Source organism: Leopardus geoffroyi, chromosome B3, assembly GCF_018350155.1.
Source record: "Leopardus geoffroyi isolate Oge1 chromosome B3, O.geoffroyi_Oge1_pat1.0, whole genome shotgun sequence".
In the NCBI taxonomy this organism is placed as follows: Eukaryota; Metazoa; Chordata; class Mammalia; order Carnivora; family Felidae; genus Leopardus; species Leopardus geoffroyi.
In genome coordinates, this window is record NC_059337.1 from 110,627,762 (window position 1) to 110,642,567 (window position 14,806).

General features: G+C 47.6%; 1 protein-coding gene across 1 annotated transcript in view; it reads left to right on the plus strand.

The window, feature by feature from the left end:
* Nucleotides 1-14,806, plus strand: part of SYNE2 (spectrin repeat containing nuclear envelope protein 2) — a 349,558-nt gene that overhangs the window by 318,529 nt on the left and 16,223 nt on the right. The window contains 4 exon segments of the mRNA XM_045451206.1: nt 4,413-4,575; nt 12,153-12,340; nt 12,861-13,011; nt 13,341-13,523. Coding sequence (XP_045307162.1) covers nt 4,413-4,575; nt 12,153-12,340; nt 12,861-13,011; nt 13,341-13,523 — 685 coding nt within the window.

Here is a 14,806-nt window from a genome sequence, read left to right on the forward strand (position 1 = left end):
TGACCTGGCTGAAGTCGGACGCTTAACCGACTGCGCCACCCAGGCGCCCCTGATGGAGGCTTTTAATATCAAATTCATCTATATGGAATAATTTACATTTCAGGACTATCCTCTACATGCTAAAGGACCTGCAGTTAAAATACAAAGAGGAGCAAGTAGGGCTTGCAGTGTGGCAGCAAATTGTTCTGTGGCAAGATGGCTTAGAGGTGCTGTGACCTTTCCCTCTTTCCTTTAACATAGAACCTAGCTATGTGTTTTATGAAAAAAACCAATTTGAAGGTATGGGTGAACCTCCTTTACTCATTCAAAAGATATTTGTGAAACGCCTCCTATATTGTTATTATAATGTCGAAATTCCATCTGTTAGATTATCAGCTCTTTGGGAATAAGATCTGTATTTCAGTTGTCTCCTGAATCCTTGGGATCTGCACAGGATCCAAGACAAAGCACATAGTTAAATGCTTACTGAAAGGAAATCACGGAGGGCCAACTGGGAGCCCCCGAAGTGTAGCACTTGGTGGACGGGCTTCTACCCCCGCAGCATATCCTAGAGCCACGACTCTGGACTTCTAATCATGTTCCCTACAGCAACAAAAGGCATCCCGTGCCTCACGTTATCTCATGGGCTCGTGTGTGCACGTTAGCGTATGTAGGTTTATATGAGTTGCCATGAGGAAAGAGCCTAAGAACAGCATGCCCAGGTTGAAATCCTGCCTCTGCCATTTAATCCTCATGTGACTGGGGCGAGTTATTTGATCCCTGTGCCACAGTTACCTCCTCTGTCAAATGGGGATGCTAATAGTACTGATCTCCTAGCATTGCCAGGAGGGTTAAATGAGCTGCCCGTGTGTAAAGCACGACAGACCTGGCACAGGTACATGTCAGCATGGTCTGTAGTTGTTCCACATGGTCGTAAAGTTTGTGAATTCTAAAGTGTGCCCAGTGTAGACGCTTCAAAAGAATGGGATAGCACTAGAAAGTCTAATATTTTGTTCCCATACTCCATTGGATTGTCTTGAGAACTCCATTTTGGACGTCACTGGCCTGGAGTATCAGTCCTGGTGAAGCCAAGTAAATTATTCTTCCACCTGCCTCCTACCATACCCCACCCCCACTCATTGTACGTCTCACCCTGGGATTAATAGGATTCAAGGTCCCTTCGTCTCTGTTTACATCCAGGTTCTTTTGTCTGTTAGCTGCCCTCCCCCCCCCCCCCATTTAAAGAATTGCATTTTAGCGCTTTTCTTTTTAAAATAAAGAGGCTGGGATACTGAGGATAGCGTAGGGTCAGGTGCTGGATGGAGGTGGAGGCAGGAGAGCTGTGCGGAGGCTGCTGACCCTCCTCTCCCCTCCATTCTAGGGAGCTCTCAGGGCTGGGCTGCCTCTCCAGCCAGAGCTTTCAGAAGGGCAGCCCCTTGCAAACTGCATGGACGACTCCTTATCCAGTAGGGCCTGGGTTTCCCAGCTCCTCTGGCATTGTCTGGCGTGTCCTTTCTGATCCCTAGGCAGTCAGGGTGACAAGATACTGGGGGGAGGAGGGTGTCCCTCGAAAGCCACAGGGACGAAGGCAGGATCTAGGTTACAACTGCATCCAAGCCTGGCCCCAGATTCTGTTTCTTCCTTTTTAATAAATCATCTTGAGGCTTTGAAAGGAACTCCTTGTGGTATTTGCAGTAAGATTGTAATTTGGAAAAACTTAACCACCATGAAAATCCTCTCGATCGTGGTTTCTGGGCATTTATCTCTGTTAGGCTCAGTGCCAAATGCATTTCATGTATTTATATCTCCTTCAACCCTCTCAGCCACCCCGTGAAGGAAGGGACTAACTGCTGTTGACAGTTTTTCAGATGAGCTTAAACAGAGCTAGGATTCAAACCGAGGCCCTCACCACAAAGTCTGTGCTCTTTACCACCAGACTCCGTGGCCGCCTCCTAAGCTGGCCTCCCTCCTGGCACTGTTGAGAATAAATATTTATGAAAGGACTTTGTGAGGTCCGGTGTCATGTAAATGAGGTGGTGTTGTAGCATCGTGTAATCCCAGTGGCAATAAGAACTAATATTGAGTTCTCGCTCTGTGCCAAAGACTTGACACACATCCTTTTGTTTTTGGGCTCAGAACCACCTGCAAGGTGGATGACCAGGAAACTGGGAATCAGGACAGTTGGGCTCCTTGCAGTGTGCAAAGCCCATACACGGTGCAATGGGACTTAGACCCAGGTCTGCTCACTTCCAGAACTCTGGCCGTAACTTCACCCAGATATTATCACCTCCCTGGACCTTGAGGGACCTCAGAAGCCTACTAGAGATGAGGAGGCTGAAACAAAAGGATTTTTCCTAAATCATAAAACCAGCTGGTAAGAGAGCTGTAGCTAGACGTTAGTCCCCAGGGTTGATTTGGTTGATGGTAGGATTCAAAAATAAATAAATAGATAGATAGATAGATAGATAGATAAAAATTAAAACACGCAATTCTGGGGCGCTTGGGTGGCTCAGTCGGTCAAACATCCGACTTAGGCTCAGGGTCGTGGTCTCGCGGTTCATGAGTTCGAGCCCCGCGTCAGGCTCTGTGCTGGCAGCTCAGAGCCTGGAGCCTGCTTTGGAGTCTGTGTCTCCCTCTCTCTCTCTGCCCCTCCCCAACTTGTGCTCTGTCTCTCAAAAATAAATTAAAACAGGGGCGCCCGGGTGGCTCAGTCAGTTGAGCGGCCGACTTCGGCTCAGGTCACGATCTCATGGTCCGTGGGTTTGAGCCCCGCGTCAGGCTTTGTGCTGACAGCTCAGAGCCTGGAGCCTGTTTCAGATTCTGTGTCTCCCTCTCTCTGACCCTCCCCCGTTCATGCTGTGACTCTCTCTGTCTCAAAAAAAATAAATAAAAAAAAGTTAAAAAAATAATAAAAATAATAAATAAATAAATTAAAACATTAAAAAAAAAAAAACCACACAATTCTATGGTCTGCGTTTGTAGTGGAGATGCTCTTACCCATTTACTCATGCAACAAGTGTTTGTCAACACTGCCCACCAGGCAGTGTGGGAGGTACTGGGCTGGCAGAGGTAGGGAGCCCCGTGCAGCCTGGCCAGCACGGGCTCTGTTGCGATGGGTGGCTAGCGAATGAGAGACGCAGACGCAACACAGGGCAGGAGGTCCCAGGTGCTGCGGGAGCACGTGGGCCAGGGGCCCCCCAGTGTCTTCGGTGAGCCGTGCTGGAGGCTCCAGGAGAAGGGAAGGGGAGCCACTTCGCAGAGTGCAGGGAAAGAGGCAGAGAGGCCACTGCATGCTGGACAACTTGAAAAGGTCAGGGGATTAAACTGATACGACAGGGTGGGGCGGGGACTGTGAAAGCAGCGGAGCATGCGTGGATCGGCCATGCCACCCCAAATATACACTTTGGCCGCAGACCCACAGGTGGGTAGGAGGAGGAGGGCAAGGAGGGTGCTAGGGAACTGGTCACAGGCAACCTGGGAAGAAATGATGGTGGCAGGGAATACAGTGCATTTCTGGTGAGTTGGAGCCTCAGTTTTTCTTTCTGTAGTGCTGTAGGATGGAGTTCTGAAGGCACCTTGTAACCTGAGTCTTGGTCGGTGGGAACTTGGCGTCACGGCTATTACTTCAAGTCGCTGAGATTCGCTGAGAATCCACAGATCCCCAGAACAAGCCGTTTCCCCCCGACAGTACCTTGAGGCGCCAGTGAGCTCACCAATCATACTGACGCCGTGTGTGTGTCCGTTCAAATCCGCTCCACACGGAGTAGGAGGCAGATGGATTTAGAACGGTGCTTGCAGATTATCCTGGCCTGTCCCTCCTCCCCACTCCCTCCTCCCTTTTTGGCCTGGCACAGCGGCCCCATAACGGGCTGGGTATATGTGTGTGGCACCCTCAACCCCTTAGATTGGATGCGGTGGGCTTTAGCATATGTTTTGTGCTTGCTCAAGAGGAGGGTTCCACGAGCGTCATCATGGGCCAGATAATCACCAAGCGAGCCAGGCACGTAACGTCTTTAAACCATCGGGGAATGTCCCTGACCACCACGATCTCAGGCATACCCAAGACAGAAACTGGACAGAAATCAAGCGTGGTTGTTTTAACCTAGAGAGAGCGGGGATAGCATCTCCTCTTTCCTCTGCAGCCCTAGAAAGAGGTACTGGGTCTTAGGGGATCCTACTCTGGGAAAGATAGGACTTCATATTTGTAGGGCTGGATTAACTCACAGTGCATTTGAAAATCAACCAGACCAGCAATTTGTGAAGTGTCACATATTCTGTGAAAACTCCTATCCGTGACGTGAGAGCTGTTCCTGCTATAAAATCAATAACCAACATAAGCTGCTTTTTATCCTGTGACACCTTCTTTTTCTCACCACTCAACATTGGGCTTTTTTTTTTTTTTTACCTCCTTTTTTTCCTGCAAATACGTTTAGGGTGAAGAAGCTAAAGGAGACCTTTGCGTTTATTCAGCAGTTGGACAAAAACATGAGCAACCTTCGCACCTGGTTGGCTCGAATTGAGTCAGAGCTTTCTAAGCCTGTTGTTTATGACGTCTGTGACGATCAAGAGATCCAGAAGAGGCTCGCCGAGCAGCAGGTGGGCAAACAAACTTTTGTCAGCATATAGGTGCCTATGATATCTGCTACCTCAGACCTTCCCCGTAGTGGCTGTGTCTTTTAGCGTGTTCACATTTCATAATATTGGTGTGTTTTTCCAGAGAAAACTGACCAGTGTCCATGTCCGTGTATGTGTGAGATGACATTTCTTTTTTTAATACTTTTTTTTTTTTTTCAACGTTTTTTATTTATTTTTGGGACAGCGAGAGACAGAGCATGAACGGGGGAGGGGCAGAGAGAGAGGGAGACACAGAATCGGAAACAGGCTCCAGGCTCTGAGCCATCAGCCCAGAGCCCGACGCGGGGCTCGAACTCACGGACCGCGAGATCGTGACCTGGCTGAAGTCGGACGCTTAACCGACTGTGCCACCCAGGCGCCCCAAGAGATGACATTTCTTGAGTGCCCCTCTGCCACCACGTTCACATACCTCTTTGTGAGACCAGTGTTTGAGAAAGAGGTCTTAGGAGTAAATAAGGTTTTTTGCTTATGTATTTTTTTAAACTTGGATCTTCGTTTTGTTTTTGGTCGTGTCGTTTTGGGAGGCAATGAATTGAAAGAAAAATAAATTTTTTAACCAGGAAAAGTTTTCATGGGACAATACAACTGATGGTAGGGGGGGAAAGGTATGATAAACAACATGGTTAGGAAGCCCTTTCGGTGCTCTGTACGTTTCTCTCATCAGTTACATACCCTCAGCGCCAACCCTGGAAACTCCACAGTGTGAAACCACTGAGTCCTGCCAGTGTTAACATCACACTCACCTGGTGGGTGCTCATTGATGTCACTGACTTATCAAGTTCACTTTCCTGACTTCCATGGGCTCGTATTCACAAGTTTATTCTCCTATGCAGTGCCTGGAGCTTGTCTTTATTTTTAAAATTAAGTTTAAGATGCCTGGGTGGCTTAGTCAGTTAAGCATCCGACTCTTTTTTGTTTTTTTTTTTAATGTTTATTTTTGAGAGAGAGAGAGAGAGACAGATAGACTATAAGAGGCAGAGACACAGAGAGAGAGGGAGACACAGAATCCCAAACAGGCTCCAGACTCTGAGCTGTCAGCACAGAGCCCGACACGGGGCTCGAACCCATGAACCGCGAGATCATGATCTGAGCCGAAGTCAGATGTTTAAATGACTGAGCCACCCAGGTGCCCCAAGCACCCAACTCATGATCTTGAGGTTCATGAGATTGAGCCCCTCATCAGGCTCTGCGCTGACAGTGAGGAGCCTGCTTAGGATTCTCTCTCCCTCTCTCTCTGCCCCTCTTCAGCACTCACTTGCACTCTCTCAAAATAAATAAACTCTAAAAAAAACATTAAATTAAATTAAGTTTGTATTGGGGCACCTGGGTGGCTCAGTCGGTTGAGTGTCTGACTCTTTTTTAAATTTTTTTTTAATGTTCATTTTTATTTTTGAGAGAGAGAGCATGAGCAGGTGACGGTCAGAGAGAGAGGGAGACACAGAATTCGAAGGAGCTCTGGGCTCTAAGCTGTCCGCACAGAGCCCGACGTGGGGCTCGAACTCACAGACAGCAAGATCATGACCTGAGCCGAAGTCGGACGCTCAACTGACTGAGCCACCCAGGGGCCCCAAGTGTCCGACTCTTTATCTCAGCTCAGGTCTTGATCTCGGTATTGTGGGTTCCAATAGGTGTGGAGCCTACTTAAAAAAAAAATTAAGTTTACATTATCCTTTCAGTAGCTTTCCTTCACCTTCATAGATTTTTCTCAGACCTGTGAGCAGATTCTGTTTTGACCATATAAGCAATATGGTTGTCATCAGGTTCTCAGATTCATATATGTTTTCTTCACATTATCTCCAAAGTCTTAGTGTTTGCTACCTGTCAGCTCACCAGGAAGATTCACCCACAGGTAACAGCTGTTCTTAGAGAAATAACTAGGGCTGAAACTTCTTAGATTCGAGGGCAGAAGGTGATGATAAATTGATGACGCATTCCCTTGAGTTCAAGTCAGTCTTTTTAACAGGAATAAGTGACATCTCATGCTACCATAAAATAGAGCCATTACTCTTGACTTAGATCTTTATTCGGTCTATTACTATTACTGTTTAAACAATGCCTATTCTCTGACTTTCAACTTAGTATGATTTAGCAATGCTACTACGTAAAAATACTTAGCCTCAGAAATTTAAGTATGTCGTTTTCATGGAGACCATCTCAATGCTGTCTTTGCTTTGTGGAGAAATGAATACTGATAGAAGTACCATGTTAATGGACATTGAACGGATTTTAATGCCCTTCTCAGTGGAGTCACAGCTACTGGACATTATCAGCTTTGTTTGCAAGTTTGATCCACTAAGATAAATTCCCTGAACAGTCTCTTTACAGACAAGTCTTGCAAAAGCAATTCACCCTGAGTGGTGAGTTTTTTCAGATAAACAGAAGCTGAGTATATTTTTCCTTTAAGAGGAAAAATTTGGAGTCAATCATGTGTGTTAATGTTTTATAAACCTGAGTGTGCCAAAACATCATTAAATCGCAGGGACTGTATCCCCCAAAGGATACAATTTGGAGCAGCTGCCATCCTCTGGGCCTTGTTTGGTCCTGTATTGAAATGGTCCATAATTTCACTGTGGTTGATTTGAAGCTTCCCTCTTCACAGAACTCAGAATCACCATCAAGGAATTCTTACCTCGTAGTAATCCAAAGCCAATTAAAGAGTTGGTGTTTAGGCCTACCATTACTGTAAGGAAGTTAGATGTTGTAGGAGTTTTCTATGATTGCTTTAACAAATTTACCACAAATTTAGCAACTTAGACCCCAATTTATTATCTTACAGTTCTGGAGGTCAGAAGTGTGACCCCGGGTTAAGATGAAGGTGTCAGATGGGCTGCATTTCTTTGTGGCAGCTGCAGGGGAGAACCCATTTTTTTTTTTTTTACCCTTTCCAGCTTCTGGAGACCGCCCACATTGCTTGGCTCATGGCCACTTTCTCCAACTGCAAAGCCAACAACATGGCATCTGTCTGTGCTTTTCCTTCACAGTCCCTCCTCCCTCTGATTGACCCTTCTACCTCCCTCTGCCACTTTTAAGGACCCTAATCACACTAGGCCACCTGGATAATAGGTCAGCTAGTTGGCAACTTGAATTCTCCTTTGACATGTAGCCCAACGTATTCACAGATTCTGGGGACAAGGACATGGTTATCTTTGGGCACTCAAAATTCCACTTACCACCCATGTCCTGAGCAAACTTTTAGTGTTTTTGTTTAAAAAAAAAAAATTATACCAAAACCAGACCTTAAAGCCTTCACCAAAAACACGAAAAACAGAAATGTGTCACACAAAAGAATTATATGTGGGCTGTTAGAAAAAACCTTACTTGAGTTTCTATCACTAAGTATAATAAGTTGCATGATTGTTTCCAGAAATAAGACCTAAAAGTTTGGGATCATCTAGTAGTGCCTTCTGCAGAAGCCCTCAAGCCCGCAAAAGTGCTTCCCAGATCCTCATTGCAATGTTCTGGGGAGCACCCTGGGTAAGAGGTCAACCTTATCAGGGTCCTTTTTGTTTCTCTTATGCAGAACTCCTGAAGCAATAAGCGTTGCGTTGTTATTTCTGTGGCATAGATCATCTTCAGAGAAAGTGGTAGCAACCTTTGTGACACTTTTAAACGTGAACCACTTTCATTAAGCCTTGGGCATTTCTCTCCTGTTTTCTTTGGCTCCCTGGTTCACTGTGGGGTGCCAGATGCTAACATGGGGAGCCGGTGCTGTTAGGTACCCCCCATTCTGTGATTACCAGTAGCCCCCTTCCCAGCAGGCCAACTCAGCTAAACACCAACCTCCATAAACCACAAGCCACGACCACTCTGCCCCACTGGCTTGCCAACCCAAGCTCCTCCCCCCAGAGTCAATCTGGAGCCACCATGGGAGCCCCACCCCACGTGATTTTCTGCCCCCCACCGCTCTCCCCCGCCCCGAGACTGACTTTCTTCTTTTCTCCCTTTATCTTATTTTTTTAGTTCCTTTTGTATTCTCCTCCTTCCTGGTCGTGTTCTCCCCGACCTCTTACCTTGGATCTTCCTCCTCATTTCTCCCACCCCTGTTACACTCTTTCTCAGCTTCAGTGCTCTTGGTCACCTGCTCAGGAACAGAAACACAACGCAAACGGTTTCCAGAACCATCGGCAAAAGTCTTTTACATCGTCTTGTGTTGTTTCTTAAGTCCCCTTCTTCAAATTGCACTTACGCAGTTTTTGAAATCTAATTTACTGTGCATGCTCATGCCTCAATGGGAATCAGTGGTGGGATCAGTTTAGTTCGTAACATGTCCCTCATTTGGCACTTAAATGGTTCGCATTTTTTCAGTATGCTTCACTACTTTATATTTTACCAAGTAACTAGTGCATATTACAATCCGCAGATCATGCTGCCGTGTTTTAAATGTCTGGTTTGGAAATTTTGAAAATTTTTGCAATTTGGTTAACCAAAATGTTGATAGTCGTCTATAAACTATCACAGAGCTCATTTCTTGCTCTCCCATTCACCCTGTTAGTTTTCTATCGCCATTTTATTCAATATAAGCTGAACAAATAAGGTAGAGAAACTGCAAATAGTCTATTAAAATATGCAGCCCTCATATTTATCCATAGACCGGACCTTTTCAGTAATTTTCAACCAGACCCTACCAGCTGAGGTCAGGGGCAGGTACCATTTTTCAATTCAAATTGCCACTATTGGGGTGCCTGGGTGGCTCAGTCGGTTACGTGTCCAACTTCGGCTCAGGTCACGATCTCGTGGTCCGTGGGTTCGAGCCCTGCATTGGGCTCTGTGCTGACCGCTCAGAGCCTGGAGCCTGCTTCAGATACTGTGTCTCCCTCTCTCTCTGCCCCTCCCCTGTTCGTGCTGTGTCTCTGTCTCAAAAATAAATAAACGTTAAAAAAAATTTTTTTTTTTTTAAATAAAACTGCCACTATTACTCATATAACACCAGTGTTAGGGTTCCTTATTATTTTGATGAAGTCAAAAGAGACATTTACCAGTGCCAATACATTTTAGGAAGCCCATGACAATTCTGCGAGCCGGCGAGAATTCTTAAAGCTTGAGTTCTGTTTAAACCTAGTAATTTGAAAGCCGGTACTTGCATGGACCCCAGGAAGACTTCCACCACTTGTCCTGGACTGCAGAGCTTAAAAAAAAAAAAAAAAAAAAAAATCACCCTGTACATGGCTCTTCATAGGACACATAGAGTGACAAACTAGAAAATGCACTTTCTTCTTCTTTTTTTGTTCTTTAATGTTTTGTTTATTTATTTATTTTGAGAGAGAGACAGACGGAATCCCAGGCAGGCTCTCCACTGTCAGGCACAGAGCCTAACACGGGGCTTGATCTCACGAACCATGGAATCATGACCTGAGCGAAAATCAGGACTTGGATGCTTAACCAACTGAGCCACCCAGGCACCCTCTGCTGTCTTTTTATTTATTTTTTTTTAAGTTTATTTCTTTTAGTAATCCCTATACCCAGCGTGGGACTCAAACTCACGACCCAGTACCAAGAGTCACAAGCTCCCCCAACCCAGCCAGCCAGGCACCTCTAGAAAACACATTTTCTTAATATAATTCATTGTGCTCATTTTTAATCAGTTAGGATCCTGTTAAAAACTGTTTAATTTATGGGCGCCTGGGAGTCGGTTGAGCGACTAACTCTTGGTTTCAGTTCAGGTCACGATCCCAGGGTGTGGGATCAAGCCCCACGTTGGGCTCCATGCTGAGTGTGGAACCTGCTTAAGATTCTCTCTCCCTCTTCCCCTCTCCCCTGCTTGTGCTCTCTCTCTCTCCCTCTCTCAAATAAAAAAAAAAAAATTTTTTTTAAACTGCTTGATTTAAAACGTGGCTTGAGCATTAACGTTTTATTCTTTCATATCCGCCTGAGCAGAGAATGATCAAAATTGTACATTTATCAGAAGAAAAGTAAGAAAATATTAGTCTTATCTAATAGTAATTTCCAAAACGATTAAATAATTGAGGTGACCCAGAATGAACTTTTATGTTGCCTTTCTGTAGACAGTGGCAGGCAGTTTATAAAATAATCTCTCCTGTTTCACCCGGGGAATTTACGCCAACAGTGGCTGATTTAGCTTTGTCTTTGCTGTCTCTTCATAATGTCCTTTGGATACTGAGATTAGCAGCATGGTCTGTTTTCACTTACCACAGAAGTTAGATACCTGGAGAAGCCTAATTCATCCAGAATGCAAAATAAACAGGCTCCTCCTTTCTCCTTTCTCCCTCCTCCGGCCCTCCCATGGTGTGCAGAAGTATTCTCTGGGCAATACCTGAAAATGATGTGTTTATACCTTTTTTAAGAGGTTTTATTTGTTTGTTTGTTTGTTTTAGTTTTTTAATTTATTTTTGAGAGAGACCGAGACAGCATGAGCAGGGGAGGGGCAGAGAGGGGGGGGGGGGCAGTGGGAGGGAGAGAATCCCAAGCAGGCTCCACACTGTCAGCACAGAGCCCGAGGTGGGGCTCGAATTCACAAAACCACAAGATCGTGACCTGTGCTGATACCAAGAGTCGGACTCATTTTGCTTTTTAATTTTTTGTTGTTGTTGTTTATTTATTTTTGAGGCAGAGAGAGACAGAGCATGAGTGTGGGAGGGGTAGAGAGAGGGGGAGACACAGAATCCCAAGCAGGCTCCAGGCTCTGAGCTGTCAGCACAGAGCCCAACATGGGGCTCAGACTCACGAGCCGTGAGAACATGACCTGAGCTGAAGTCGGACGCTCAACGGCCAAGAGTCAGACTCTTAACCGATTGAGCCACCCAGGCACCCCAAAGCTGTGTTTATTCTTAAACAGGTTTTCCATTTTTCCCCATAACCATGCATTGTCTCTTCACGAATTCTCTTTTTGCTGAATCTAGGAACTGTAGCACTGTTTGGCACAAGACTCCAGAGAGACCCTGCCCCCTCATTCGGACCCCATCAGTTGGGGAAGTGGGGTCTCTACTCCCAGACTCTTCCTTTGGGGCTATGGAGCCCTAGGATGGGCTCATGGAGAGGCTGTGGACAGCATGCAGCTGCATGCATGATTTGGAGGTGGGGGGGGGGGGGGCGTGTGAAGATGGCCCAAGGGTCTCATTAGATCTGAGAATTCTGTGACCCATAAAAAGTTAAGAGTTTCTATTGCTGAAGTTTTAGGTCCTTCTGAAGAGATTCCCAAGGAAGACCTCCCAGGAGCCATGTCTAAATGGGAGGCCCTTGTGGTCCGGTGATACTGGGTGGATGCCATGCCTCCCCAGAGTCTGTGGGGCACTGGGCTCTCAGAAGAGGGTACCCTTTGATCTCCTACCCTCTCTAGCCAGTTCAACAAATAAATCCCGTTGTTGCCAGTATTGAGCTTTGTCGGGTAGCCCAGGGGGCACAAGGGTTGTGCAGAGGTGAGGGGGACGTAGTCATCGTTACTGATCCCAAGGTGGACGTGCACGAGGCCTGTGCCCCCTGGGCTAGAAGAGGGTCTCGGGGGAGTGGAGATCCTCTGATGCCAATCTTTCCACCACCACCACCACCACCTCAAGGCGCTCCTTGCTCTATTACAACCATAGGACCTGCAGCGAGACATCGAACAACACAGCGCAGGGGTGGAATCTGTGTTTAACATCTGCGATGTCCTGCTGCACGACTCCGATGCCTGTGCCAACGAGACCGAGTGTGACTCCATCCAGCAGACCACCAGAAGCCTGGACAGACGCTGGAGGAACATCTGCGCCATGTCAATGGAACGGCGAATGAAGTAAGAAATGAGCTGTCCCTAAACGTTTTGAACATGGTCAGCCAGACTCCGTGCATCCTTCTGATCTCAGGAAGAGTAGCTGTGTTCTGTTCACTCCGCTTCCAAGGCTGTTGGCAGAGAAGGCTCAGTAGGTGTGACCAGTGCGCATGAAGTGAATTATTCAAGAAAAAAATATAATCAGGGCAACAGCTTTCCCCAGCAGTCCTGGGCCTTGAGGTGTCACCACGCTGGCTACTGTGCCTCTGTGTCCCTAGCCACAAAGTAGTGGGAGCTCTGTCTCCTGCCTGCTAACCTCTGTGAACTTCAGGAACTCTGAAGGGCAGTCCTAGACAGAAGGTGTCCTGACCAAGAAGGGGATGTTCCTGGTTATTTCTTAGAAGAGGGATATCAGGGCCTCTTCCCCTAAACAGTGCCAGTGCGAGGGGTGTCGGGAATTGGGCCCATCAAGGGAGGGGGAAAAAAAAATGGAAGCTCATTGTTGAAATGGCTGGCTTATATTGAGGTGCTTTCCTCCTATCAGAATCGAAGAGACGTGGCGTCTGTGGCAGAAATTTCTAGATGATTACTCCCGCTTTGAGGACTGGCTCAAGTCAGCCGAGAGGACAGCAGCCTACCCGAATTCCTCAGAGGTGTTGTACACAAATGCCAAAGAAGAGCTGAAGAGGTTCGAGGTAAGGGCCCCCCTCCAGCCCGCTGCTCCTGGGAATCAAGCCTCTGGGCAGTTCAGGTGACTCCCGTAAGGGGCCGGCGCCCCCCACCTCTGGCCAGGGCGGCGCAGTCCGCAGCCTGCCGGCAGCTGCTCAGTCCGCTTTGCCGGGCAAGACACGGCACGCGGTGAACTTGAGAGGCCGTTCTTTAGCTGGCATCAGGGCAGGTGAAGCAGGCTCTCCGCCGCCATTTCAGCCTGGGGGGGTAAGCCCTCGAGGCGGGCCATCTGGGGCGGGGGGGGGGGGCTGGCCCCCCCGCGTGCCGTGGCACTGACGCGCCCCGTGTGTCGCAGGCCTTCCAGCGGCAGATCCACGAGAGGCTCACGCAGCTGGAGCTCATCAACAAGCAGTACCGGCGGCTGGCCCGGGAGAACCGCACGGACACGGCCAGCAAGCTGAAGCAGATGGTACACGAGGGCAACCAGCGCTGGGACAACCTCCAGAAGCGGGTCACGGCCGTCCTGCGGAGACTCAGAGTAACCTTGTCTACATCACCCGCCTTACTTGTAGCCTTTCGGGGAGAAGCGATGTGCGGTATCGGGCTTAGAGCGAAGCCATGGGTAGACTTCATTTCCGGCCTCAGCTACCTGAACGTTCTCCCAGTCGGCCTTCCCTTTGCTTTAAGCCGAAGCTGCCAGCATTCATGTTTTTTAAAGAGGTTGTTTGCCCAAGAATAGGCTTCTTAGGCGGGGCCTGGTTATGTGAGTTGTGGTAACAAGCACATCATTTTTCCAATTCTGGATACCCGGAAGGCCTGCACGTTGGCTCACAGACTGCCCAGAGCCCGGGCTGCTGCCATTACCCAGTGTGGCAAAGGTGCCTCTTCGCCTGGAAAGAGGCCCCGCCTTGCCCATCTGCCCGTTTTTGTGTGTCCCGTTGGTTCTTGCACTGTGAGAGCTGGAGACAGAGCCCCCTCTGCACTGTGGAGCTTGGGGACAGTGATTATCCTCCGAATTTCAGAGCACATTGACCTAACCTCAAAGGTTGGGTTGGATTTTTAAATCTAATAGGCATTCACCTGAGATTTCTGGAATGTGGAAGGCTTGGGGTGTTAACCTTTGTGAGTCTAGTTGCAAACTGACCGGGCCAGTGTGGTCTATGGCTGCAGCAAGTAATTTTAACCCCTGCTTCTGTTCTCAGGGCAGAACATTCTTGAAATCATTCTAAGATGATGAAAATCTGGGCTTTTTTTTTTTTTTTTTTTTTAACCCTCAAGAAGGAGTGGGCTAGCTTTTCAGACAACCCCCCATGCATTAATTTCCTTATCTCCCACCGATTTGACTGTGACTGGTCATTTGGCACTGAATGCTGTCTGTCTGAGAATCGGCTGCCCATCTCTAAGGTGGTAACCCAAGAGGCATCCTTAATTGGAGGTGATAAATCTGGGTGTTCTTTCTCTGAGGGCACACATTCAGGATTACCTCAGTGAAGGCAAATGGGGCACTAGGCCAGGCTTAACCCTGAGATCTGTACTTTTCCATCTCGAAGCTACTAAATCTTTCTGTTAAGCAAAAGCTTCCACAGAAGGCTAACAGGTAAAAACAGGCAAGGTGCCTGGCCCGGACTTTGAGGGCGTTCCTCAAAGGGCAGGTTGGGAAAATCACTGACTTGGAGAATTACAGAATTGCTGAAAGGACCCGAAACGTCGCCATCCGCGGTCCCACACCCTCACTTGCCCACAAAGACGCCAAGGCTCAGAGAAGTTGGGGCACTTGTTTGTGATCCCACAGCCAGGAGCAGAGCCCGGGCTCCCAACCCC